Source organism: Rattus norvegicus, chromosome 10 (genome assembly GCF_021556685.1).
Source record: "Rattus norvegicus strain SHRSP/BbbUtx chromosome 10, alternate assembly SHRSP_T2T, whole genome shotgun sequence".
NCBI lineage: Eukaryota > Metazoa > Chordata > Mammalia > Rodentia > Muridae > Rattus > Rattus norvegicus.
In genome coordinates, this window is record NC_141543.1 from 109,354,447 (window position 1) to 109,366,211 (window position 11,765).

An 11,765-nucleotide genomic window follows, 5' to 3' on the forward strand; every position below is an offset into this window, starting at 1 on the left:
TATTTCACAGATGAGGAAATTTGAACCTGAGAAAGCGTCACCAGCCTCTAGGTGTCACCAGCTGGAGCAGGGGACTTGGCCACCAAGATGCTCCATAGGATACAGACAGGGGGACAGTGAGAAGCAGAAGGGAAAGACGAGCCCCTCAGCGCCCCCCAACACACACACACACACACACACACACACACACACACACACACAAAGGTTAACAGACACCAGGAAGTGGTGTGTGGGGTTACCGGAATGAGATGAAGCCTGAGGTACACTTTAGCTCAGGGAGGGGAAGGAAACTCCTTAGCTGTTGTCTCTCTGTGCCTGGGTGGGTTTACAAAGATGTGTCTTGGCACCAGGAGTCTTGGCCTGAAGACCCAGCCCTCCTCAGCTCCTTGCTGACTCCTTGCTCTTACTCTGAATTTTGAAAGTCATTTCCTGAGGAGCCTTCCTGTATGAACTTGGGAGTACAGAGCCTGTGGGCAGGGACACAGGCAGACTCAGAATCCAGAGCTACGATAACAAGGTTTTAAAAGATGTGAACAGGGAGGAAAGGCTGGGGCTTCCAGAACTGGGAAATGGCCAAGATGACTCCTAAAGGTCTCGTCAGTGAGTTACGAGTACGCGCATGAAGCTGCTTCCTCAGCACTTAGGCTGGGCATGGTGCCAAACCCTGACCAGGGCATAGTAATGGGGAGGGCACCCGAGATGAAGGCGGGAAGTTCAGAAATAACCTGCCACCCAGTGGTAATGACACAGACCTTTAATTCCAACCTTGGGCAAGTATCTCTGTGAGTTCAAGGCCAGCCTGGTCTACATGATGAATTCAAGACAACCAGAGTTACATAGTGAGACCCTGTCTTGAAATAACACAAAGAGAAAAGAAAAAACTCCAGGGTTCCGGAGAGCCAATCACCTCCACCTATCACTATGCCATGTCACTCTGCGGTGACTGCCGACCGCAGATAAGGGTTCCTGCACCAGGACACGTCTAAGATCTGGCCGCCAGGAAGGGGGCTTGCGGGAGCGGGAGCACAGAAAAGCAGGTCGGCCTGGTGCGTGCCCACCGCACACCTCTCACCTGTGCCCGTGTCCCTCAAGGACAGGAAGTGCACGCAGAGGGAGAGGAAACTGTGCGGAAGGCGGGAGTGGGTGGAGGGGAGGAGACGCAGTGGGCCCCCACCCCCGGGTTCCTGTCACGTGACCCACTCCCCACTCCCTCACCACCCTGTTTGGTGTGTTGAGAGCTGGTCATAGCAGGGGGCTCCTCGGGGAGTTTGGTCCCTTGCCCCTTTGTGAACTGCTTGCCCCGGGACGATAAGGACGGTGAGAGGGGAAGAAGGCCAAGGCTATTGCTTCCTTCCGGACGGTTTGGAGGGGGTACCTTCTTTTCTCTTGGTTGGGGATATAGCCACGCCTCCTATTCTGGGTCCCTTAAGAACGCCAGAGCAGACACAGCCTGGGCAAAACACACAGAACGGAGCCGTAGTACATCCAGGACTGGGGTGTTGCAGGAAGCTGTATTGTAGGAGCTGTCCGGGTTCAGGACAGGGGTGACTTCCCAAAAAAACCAACCAGCACATGGAAAAAGACTGGGGATGATGTTTTTCCAAAGCTTAAGGTTTATGACAGCCGGCCTTTGCTTTGCCGGTGGCTTCTCTTTCCTCACATCCTGGAGGCCTTTCACCGCATTTGACAGGCAGGAAACTAAGGCCTTTGGTCAGTGGGTCTGTTTAAGAGGTGGAGTGGGACAGCCCGGGGTCCGACCCCAGCAGGCTTCTTTTCACTTGTGAACATTGGCAGGGCCAAGGTGGAGCTCGGCTCCCCTCGTTACTCCTGCGAGCAAGGATCTTGCCTGTCTGTCCCGCGCGCCCACTGGGATGTTTCGCCAGTGGTCGGTGCAGTCAGGACCAGCCCCACGAAGATCTGAATCCCAGGCGTCCTCGGAGGATCTGTGGAAGCAAGAAGTGGAGCGGCTATGCGCCTCCCGGACGCCTGTGCGGATGCTGCCCTACGCCATGGCAGATAAGCGCTTCATCCGGTGAGTGCTGCTGAGCCACACCGGACCAGGGGTGAGGGTGGGGGCGCCCGGGGACGCACCTGTCAGATGGATGACTCAAGGGCGCCCCATCGCCATGGTCCTGCAGGGAACTGCGGGAGCCCGAGGGCGTGAAGAACTCCTGCTGGCAGCGGTGGCATCGCCCGAGGCAGGTGGCACGACAGCAGCTGGGGGAGGCAGCAAAACGGCTAGGCCGCGGTTTCGGGCTCTGGGAGGGAGCTCTCTACGAGATTGGAGGTAGGATCCCATCCCGACCCTCTCTTCCCACCTCCCTCGTCAGCCCCTCCGTCCTTGTACACTCCTCGAATTTCTCCTGTACACACCTAGCTGGGCGATTGCCTTTTGGAGTTAATTGTGCGCGAAGCCCTATTTTTGCCCTGGGCTCGTCCACATTGGCACACGACACACAGTCCTGGGATTCTCATCGTGGCTGACTCTCCATGTTTTTCTCCCACAGGCCTCTTCGGGACCGGGATCCAGTCCTACTTCACTTTCCTTCGCTTCCTGCTGCTGCTCAACCTGCTGACCATGCTGCTGACTGCCTGCTTTGTGCTGCTGCCCCTGCTCTGGCTCCGCTCCCCTGAGCCAGGCCCTGCCCTGAAACTGAGTGAGTGCTGACCCTGTGGATATCAGTCTGGGCATGCTGCAAGGGCTAGCTTTGGATTCTCCTCCACATGACCTTCTTCCCAGTTCCTCAGACAGCCTCAGAATTAGGGTAGAGACATAGACTTGGAAGACAGAGTGTCACCTGTTTGGGGGACCCTATCCTGATGCCTTTCTCTTCCCACCCAGCAGGTCTCCAGTGCTCCGGCAGCCCCCTGCCCCAGAGTGACATTCCAAGGTTCCACAACCCACTTTGGAATGTTTTAACTGGCAGGGTAAGTGGGGTATCTTCTGGCAATGCTCTAGGACATCTGGGAGACCACAGTCTGAAAGGACCCCTGCTCCCTCGAGAGAGATTTTGGCTTTTTTTTTTTTTTTTTTTTTTTTTTTCTCGGAGCTGGGGACTGAACCCAGGGCAGCGCTCTACCACTGAGCCAAGTCCCCAACCCCTGAGATTTTGGCTTTTAAGGGAGACTCTTCCACAAGCCAGCCAGGCCAGATCCAGGGACATAGGGATGTGTCCCCATGACCTATAGAACCCAGCAAGAGACAAATGGCAGAAGGAATCCAGACCTATGAGCTTAGCACCTCCCACCAGGTGTGGTAGCCATGCCTTTAATCCCAGGACTTGAAAAGTAGAGGCAGGCAGATCTCTGGGTTTGAAGCCAGCCTCATCTACAGAGCAAATTCCAGGACAGCCAAGGCTACCTAGAGAAACCCTGTCTGGGGACTGGGGGAGGGGGTACCTCCCAATTCCTGGAGGCCACTGAGCCAGTATCTTGATCCAAATCCTTGCAGGCTTGGGCAAGTTACCTGGCTTGAGTGTCTGTAAAATGAGTCTTCTTAGGCCAGGACAGTGGCACATACCTGCAAGCGCTCCGGAGATGGAGGCAGGAGGATTGCAAGTTCAAGGCCAGCCTGGGACACCCAGGGAGAGGCTGTCCTTCCAGGGCGAGCGTTAGAACAGGGCCCTGCACTCAGCTTCATTCATTCTCCAGGCCTTCAACAACACCTATCTCTTCTACGGTGCCTACCGAGCAGGGCCAGAGAGCAGCTCAGCGTACAGCATCCGCCTGGCCTACCTCCTTAGCCCGTTGGCCTGCCTGCTCCTATGCTTCTGTGTGATACTGCAGAGGTGAGGGAAGATCCCATGTCGCCTCCAGGCCTCCTTCCTGGGGCAAGGAGATCCTCAGCTAGCAGTGAGGCTTATCCTGGTCCCCAAAGTGGCGAGACCCCCACAGAAGTCTTTCTCCCTTCCTCCAGGATGGCAGAAGGCCTCCCACAGCAGACACTCGTGGGCCAGCGCTACAGGACGCCCCTCAGCGCCAAAGTGTTCTCATCCTGGGACTTCTGCATCCGGGTGTGGGAAGCCGCCACCATCAAGAAGCACGAGATCAGCAATGAACTGAAGGTGCGTGAGGCAGAGCGCGCGCCCAAGCACACGTGTGTGCTGATGGAAGCGGAGGAGAGGGGCTGTGTGAGTGTGCTCAAGTGTGCCGGGCTTGAAGACATTCACAGTGTATATTTAAATGAGCCCCAGGTGCGATGGGATAGTGTGTGACTGTGAATAAGAGTGACCGTGGCGCTGGAGAGATGGCTCAGCGGTTAAGAGCACTGACTGCTCCTCCAGAGGTCCTGAGTTCAATTCCCAGCAACCACAAGGTGGCTCACAACCATCTGTAATGGGATCCGACGCCCTCTTCTGGCCTGCACATGTACATGCAGGTGGAATGCTGCATACATAATAAATAAATCTTAAAAAAAAAAAAAAAAAAGAGCGACCCTCGCACTGTGAGCCAGCTGTGTTTTGAGAACACGCAAATGTTCTAAGAATGTGTGAGCCAGGCCTGGCGGCGCACATCTCTTTAATCCCAGCCCTTGGGAGGCAGAGGCAGGAGGATGTCTGTGGTTTCCAAGTCAGCCAGGACTGCATAGTGAGACCCTGTCTTACATGTCTGATCCCAGCACTGGGATCCCGGGCTGAGGCAGGAGGATCGCCCTGAGTTTGCGACTAACCTGGGCTACAATTGCAGAAGTGCCAAGCCAGCCAAGATTATGAGACAAGACCCCGTCTCAACAAGGAGGGGTTGGCGGGATGGCTCTTCAGGTCAAGGGCCTTGCATGGAGACTGCCGGCTTAAAGTTCATCTCTGGATCCCATGGTGGGAGGAAAGGACCAGTTCCTACAAGCTGTACTCTGACCTCCACGTGTGCACCATGGCATTCACACACACACACACACACACACACACACACACACACACAGTGTAAAAATAGAAGACCCAACAACAAAAGGCATGTACACACACGCATGTGTGTGCATGTGCATGTGTGTGTAGCTGAGTGAGAGAGTGTCTGATCAGAGGTAGCTAGTGAGTGATTGGGTGAAAGTGGGCATGAATGTGGAGTACTTCAAGACCCCTCCCTGCTGCCCATCAGGTGGAGCTGGAAGAGGGCCACCGCTTGGAGCTGGCTCAACAGCAGACCCGGGCCCAGAAGGCCTGCCGCCTTCTCACCTACCTGCGTACCAACGTCCTCATTGTACTCCTAGTGATCGGAGCCATCAGCGCCATCTTCTGGGCCACCAAGTACTCACAGGACAACAAGGAGGTACTGGACAGTTAAACTCCTTTCTTTACTGTTTGCTTTTTCTGGTGTGGACTGTGGGAGGAGGAGAGTGCTCCCACTCGGCAGAGGAGAGAAATGGGGGCTCAGGTCAAGACCCTGCATGGGAGTCCCATCCTCAGAACCCTGACCTCCCCTCCTTTTCCCTACAGGAGTCCCTTTTTTTGGTGCTCCAGTACCTGCCTCCTGGAGTCATCGCCCTGGTCAACTTCCTGGGTCCCCAACTGTTCACAGTCTTGATCCAGGTGGAGAACTACCCTCCCAGCACCGAAGTCAATCTCACCCTGTTCTGGTGAGCATACGGGGGTGGCGCGTTGTGGTCCTCGGGCCCTGAACTGAGAGACTCACACATTCACCACTACACCAAAGGGGAGGTGAGCAGTGCTTCTAGAACATTCTACCTTAGGGACCCAAATCTGAGGCTTCCCCTGAAGGGCGCCATCAACCTGCACCAAGCAGAGGGCCATTTAGAGGGTTGGGATGTTCTTTGGCTTTGGGGAGTCAAAAACCAGCTGTGGACACTTGCAGTGGTGGCATCGCACACCTTTAATCCCAGCACTCGGGAGGCAGACTCGGGCAGACCTCTTTGAGTTGGAGGCCAGCCTGGTCTACAGAGTGAGTTCCAGGACAGCCAGGGTTATGCAGAAAAGTCCTGTTTAAAACAAACAAACAAACAAAAGCAAACAAAAACATTTAAAAAAGTCCACAGCTCCTGCAAAGCATGAGCACTAGGTGCCAGACCCTCAGCCTAGAAACGCCGGACCCATTCTCTGCATCCCTTGTGGTCGATTCTGATTTGCTTTGAGACACACACTAAAAAACAGCTCAAACTGGGCCAGGCATGGCGGCAAAACTAGCACTTGAGATGCCGAGGCAGGGAGTCCCAAGTTCGAAACCAGCATGGGCTGCGCGGCAAGATGCTGTCAAAACTGTCCAAGTCAGCCAAGAGGGTTCGGAGGGTGTGAGTCCATGCCGTGTGAGCGAGCTTGACAGCCCGAGCTGGGATTTGGCTCACATGTAGAAAACCAGATGTGGTAGCACACATCTGTGACCCCAGCAGCCCTGTGCTGAGACAGGAAAGAGACAGGGACTAGCCTGGGAGCACCCAGGCTAGCAAACCTAGAGTACACAATGCATCCTTAGAAAAGTGAGGAGTGGGGTTGGGGATTTAGCTCAGTGGTAGAGCGCTTGCCTAGGAAGCGCAAGGCCCTGGGTTCGGTCCCCAGCTCCAAAAAAAGGAACCAAAAAAAAAAGAAAGAAAGAAAAGTGAGGAGTTGGGGATTTAGCTCAGTGGTAGATCTATTGCCTGGCAAGCACAAGGCCCTGGGTTTGGTCCCCAGCTCTGAAAAAAAAAAAAAAGAAAAAAGAAAAAAGAAAAAAAGAAAAGTGAGGTCGTGCATCAATTGTTTGCTGTTTGTTTTTAAGATAGGGTCTCGCTCTGTAGACCAGACTGGCCTTGAACTCACAGAGACCTGCCTGCCTCTGCGTCCCAGTGCTAGGAATAAAGGTTTGCACCACCGTACCAGGCTTGCCTTTGTTTTTTTGGTTTGGTTTGGTTTTTTAAGGTACCCCAAAGGGCAGCCATTTCTGCCTCTCAGCTCCTACTGAACTGGAGACCAAGCCTCGGTTGCCAGCCATTCTAGTCACACGGGACACTGTACTGTCCTGGTTATAGGCATGTCACAGATCCAGGCCATAAGGCTATGTGGTCCTGACACATTCAAAAAGTAGGTGTGGCTTGTGTTTCTGAAGCACACAATACTGAGCTATGAGCCCGGGAGTTAACTAGTGGGGCTGGGATGTAGCTCAGCCATACGGTGTGTGCTTAGCATTAAAGGAGACTTGAGTTCAGGTCCCAGCAGCCACATCAAAGCTGGGTGTTGTGGCATGTGCTTGGAACACTCCACACAGCGGTGGCGGGGTCGGGGAGATGGGTGAGTCCCAAGACTTCAGTGTCCCATGTAACTTCAATGCAGAGCTTTGGGTTTAGTGGGAGACTCTGTCTCCAAATTAAAATTTTAAAGTGGACCCTTGAAATATGGCTCAGCAGCTATAACCAGGCACAGCTCTTCCAGAGGACCCAAATTACCTTCCCAGCTGCTAGGTCAGGCAGCTCCTCCAGGGAGGTTCAACCCCTCTGGCACTGACTGACAACTACATTTACAGGCACATGCCCCCACACAGACATATAACTCATAATTTTAAAAATAAAGATAGGGCTGGAGAGATGGCTTAGTGGTTAAGAGTGCTGACTGCTCTTCCAGAGGTCCTGAGTTCAATCCCCAGCAACCACATGGCGGCTCACAACCATCTGTGATGGGATCTGATAGATAGCAAGCATTCGGGAGTCAAAGACAGGCAGGCAGAGTTTGAGACCAACTTGGTTCACAGAATGAGCCCCAGGCCAGCCTGAGCTATGTAGTGAGACATTGTCTCAAATAAATGAACAAAAATTAAATTTTAAAAATATATAAGGAGAGAGAGAGAAAGTCTGACCAACGACCTAAAGTCAACCTCTAGTCTCATGCACATGTACAGGAGAGTGTACCCAACACACATGCACCTGCATATGCACGCACAGACACACACATAGACAGAAGGTGACCAGACTTGGTGGTGCTCACCTTTAACACCAGCCCTCAGACACATAGGCAGACAGATCTCTGTAAGTTTGAGGCTAGTCTGGCCTACAGAGTGAGTTCTGGTCCATCCATGGCTACATAGGAAATAAAAGAGGAGAAAGCAGATGTTATCTGACCTGAAGCTTTGAGGACCCAGGAAAGTGCAGTTTCTCTTGTGGGACTCATCTGAATAAACTGTAAAGCTGGCAGCAAGGAGGATAGCTGGGTGGCACAGTATTTCCCTAACTGGCTTAGAAACGGGACCCATTCCCTGGGAATCATGTAGCGTCGGATTTGAGGAACGCGTTTTGAGAAACACTGACGGGAGCAAAAGCAAGCTGGAAGGAGGCTGAGCTCCGAGAGAGGGGCAGAGCCCAGGACACAGGATCTTAGACACCAGCCTGGATAGAGTCGTACCGACCCTCTGACGCATCCCCGAATGACGGATGCCCCGCCTGCAGGTGCGTGGTACTGAAGCTAGTCAGCTTGGGGATGTTCTCCTTCTCCCTGGGTCAGACGGTGCTGTGCATCGGCAGAAACAAGACCAGCTGTGAGACCTACGGCTACAACGCTTGCGACTACCAGGTGGCCAGCAGCCCCATCCTTCCCCATAAAGCCCCACCTCAGACTCCAGAGTAGTCCATTGTAGTCCTTGTCCCTCCCCGGGTCTCATTTTTGTGAGTAGCTGGAAGTGGAGCTGCCATACCACGGCATGCACCAAGGGGGCGCCCTGCACCCTGCCCTAGCTCTCCCGGCATGGGAGTCTTCTGCTCTAGTCTATCCCTGAGGTCATGTCTGATTGCAAACGGGCACTGAGACCCACCCCAGCCGCCAACCCACCCACCCCCAACTCAAGAAAGCAATGGGTGAGGAAAGAGAATCTGGAGGAACCTAAGGATAGTGATGGATCTGGTCTCCCCCTCTCTGCACCGCAGTGCTGGGAGAACTCGGTGGGTGAAGAATTATATAAATTAATCATCTTCAACTTCCTGCTCACCGTGGCCTTCGCCTTCCTGGTCAGCCTGCCTCGGAGGTGAGCTACATGGGGACACCCCAGGGGATGGCCAGAGGCCACAGCCAAGCGTGAGCTAGGTGTGTCCCCTTGAGTGAGGGTATGGTGGCCCATAGGGAAGACCTCCTGGCTTGAATACTTGCCTGGAGAGTACCCAGATCCTCCCTACCCCAGGCTGTTAGTAGAGCGCTTCTCAGGCTGGTTCTGGACTTGGCTGGACCGGGAGGAGTTCCTGGTGCCCAAAAACGTGCTGGACATCGTGGCTGCACAGACTGTCACCTGGATGGGTCTCTTCTACTGCCCCCTGCTGTCACTACTCAACAGTGTCTTCTTCTTTCTCACCTTCTACATCAAGAAGGTGAGGGGGGGGTTGGGGATTTGGCTCAGTGGTAGAGCGCTTGCCTAGCAAGCGCAAGGCCCTGGGTTTGGTCCCCAGCTCCGAAAAAAAGAAAAAAAAAAAAGAAAAAGAAAAAGAAAAAGAAGGTGAGGGGGCTGGTTCAGGAGACCCCGAGGCTGCATTCTGTTTCTACCCTCCCTTCTCTGAACTCCATGGTCTACAAAGCACCCTGGTAAGTCCTGTTATCGCCCACCCCCCAGTACACCCTCCTGAGGAACTCCAAGGCATCCCCACGGCTTTTCCGAGCCTCCAGCTCCATCTTCTTCTTCCATCTGGTGCTGCTCCTTGGCTTGCTTTTGGCTGCAGTGCCTCTGGCCTACGTGATCAGCAGGTGAGGAAGGCTGGAGACTTGGGGGGCTGGCCCAGCAGCTCCTACCCCAGGTTCTGACAGGCCTGTCTGCTCCCATCTCTCCAGCACCCACTCCTCCTGGGACTGTGGCCTCTTCACAAACTACTCGGCCCCCTGGCAGGTGGTACCAGAGCTGGTGGCCCTCCAGCTCCCACTTCCTGGCCAGTATGCCCTCCATTACCTCAGCTCCCATGCCTTCAGCTTCCCACTCCTCTTTCTGCTCAGGTGACTGTCCATCAGGACACAGGGAGAAACTCCAGGGGTTTCCTTTCTTCCCCAGGGTGGATGGTATACACTTGAGCATCTCTAGACAGTGTCCGGGAGTGCAGGAGCCAGGGAAATGAGGGCTCAAAGATAGGTACCTGGGGTATACTGTAAGGTACTTCTGACCTCCTGGGATGCTGTGAGGACTGCATGACCACCACCGAAGAAACACAGCCCCAGGTGAACCTACTTGCCGTGCTGGAAGACTCCAGGGCTGTAGGAAGAAGGGGTGATGGTGGTAAAGCAGTGTGCACAGGGATCTAATGGTGAGTCCGCAGACGGTGCACACCTGTAATCCCAGCACTCAGGAAGCTGAGGCAGGAGGATTGCTGTGGATTTGAGGCCACCCTACCTACAGAATGAGCTTCAGTCCAGCCTGGGCTACAGGACAAGGCTCTGTCTTAAAGACAGAGACTTGGGGGGCGGGGGGGGGGGGGAGAGGCAAGGAAGTCAGGCCAGATGAGGATGACTGTGATCTGAGAGGTGACTGAACTGGAGTCCTATCTGCCTTAAGCCTCGTCCTGACCGTTTGCATCTCCCAGTCCCGGGCGAATGCCAGAGCCATCCATGAGCTGAGGAAGCAACTGGTGTGGGTGAGTGTGCATGGCACTGTGGCCAGACCCTTGAGTGTGTAGCTAGCTACTCTGAAGGACCGAGCTGGGAAGGTGGGTTTCTTTCTTCCTTGTGGTTGGGTGTACCTCCAGGTTAGGAAGAAATCCTCCGGTCCTGCGACAGGCAGCCTACTTCGGTGGAGGCGTGACCTTGGGTTGAAGCAAAGCCTTAGGTTATTGGCGTGGTCGAGTAGGGACTGGGACGCCTTGGAGGCGGGGCCATGGTGCTTCCGAGTCTTAGGTTAGGGGCGGGGCCTCTAGTGGCCTCCCGCTACTGCATTAAGAACGCGTCCTGACGGGGGCGTAGCCTCTGGTTGCGTTGCGGGCGTGGCTCCTGGCTACAGCTTGTTTCTAACTAACTTCTGCTCTCTTGTTCTCCCTGCGCAGCAAGTCCAGGAGAAGTGGCACCTGGTGGATGACCTGTCGCGGCTGCTGCCGGAGCTGAGCCCAGAGCCCGAGTCCCCTCACTTTCGAGCTTCGCGTCCACGATCCTTCTGCCCGGGATTCCCATGCCCAGGTTCACCTGGTCCCAGGACACCCTGGCTGGGATCCTCCACCAGGCTGAGCTCTTCGAGCCTCGGAACCCCCAGTGCCTCGGTTCCCGCCTCCAGATTTCACTTCCCCAGCCTCACAGAGCTGTAGCACCGACCCCACGTCCCTCGGCTCTACCTCAGCTTCCTCCAGCGCCTCCACTCCCGCCCTTCCACCTCCTTTTGCCCATGCTCTCTGCCCCACCCCCACCCCACCCCGAACCACGGCCTACAGATGGCTCCTGGCCCTCTGGCAAGGTTCTCCAAAGTGAGCCACACCCTCAGGTCACCAAGAAGAACAGGAGAATTTCTACCTCTTTTATCTCATTCCTTCAATTTTTATTGAGTGTTGTACAGTGTACAAAACAGTATGAATATAAACTCACGGGTGCAATTTATAAATATATATATATTTTTTGAAACACTGGAATTTCTTAGAGTTGCTCTCAGAAACATTTGTATATTTCTCTCCATGAGGCTGCAAGAGCTGATCTGGAACAAACCTGCACTTCTGTGCCCCTACAAAGGTGAAGCCATGCTCTGCGAGAAGCAGTGCTGGGTCTTGAACCAAACACGTGGACCCCAAAGGCACACTAAACCAGGGTGGAGCTTGGAAGCCACCCCAGAGCCGGAGAATGGCTTGCTGAAATTCAGTGATGTCTGGGTCCCTTGGGGAAAGTAGATCATGGCTGTTGTGTTTTATA

The 11,765-nt window shown here is 54.4% G+C and overlaps 2 protein-coding genes across 39 annotated transcripts in view; one reads left to right on the plus strand and one right to left on the minus strand.

The window, feature by feature from the left end:
* Tmc6 (transmembrane channel like 6) overlaps window positions 1-615 on the minus strand; it is an 18,212-nt gene extending 17,597 nt beyond the window's left edge. For 3 of the 10 annotated variants that reach the window (XR_015631046.1, XR_015631042.1, XM_087574388.1), the window contains exon 1: window positions 240-424. The gene's annotated coding sequence lies outside the window, so the exon portion shown is untranslated. Of the gene's footprint in view, window positions 1-239 lie in introns of all 10 variants that reach the window. The other 7 variants (XR_015631037.1, XR_015631030.1, XR_015631034.1 and 4 more) reach the window with 5 other exon arrangements.
* On the plus strand, window positions 550-11,491 carry Tmc8 (transmembrane channel-like 8). Of its 29 annotated transcripts, none has more exons than XR_015631028.1 (16): window positions 550-1,046; window positions 1,795-2,032; window positions 2,139-2,287; window positions 2,508-2,657; window positions 2,846-2,928; window positions 3,652-3,788; window positions 3,917-4,064; window positions 5,092-5,262; window positions 5,430-5,569; window positions 8,360-8,483; window positions 8,834-8,931; window positions 9,085-9,268; window positions 9,508-9,638; window positions 9,723-10,186; window positions 10,435-10,513; window positions 10,919-11,491. XR_015631028.1 is itself a non-coding variant. In XM_087574358.1 (16 exons), exons 2-16 carry the CDS (start codon window positions 1,872-1,874, stop codon window positions 11,171-11,173), a joined length of 2,169 nt encoding a protein of 722 aa, XP_087430484.1. In that variant the 5' UTR covers window positions 959-1,046; window positions 1,795-1,871; the 3' UTR covers window positions 11,174-11,491.
* The last annotated feature ends 274 nt before the right edge of the window (window positions 11,492-11,765 follow it).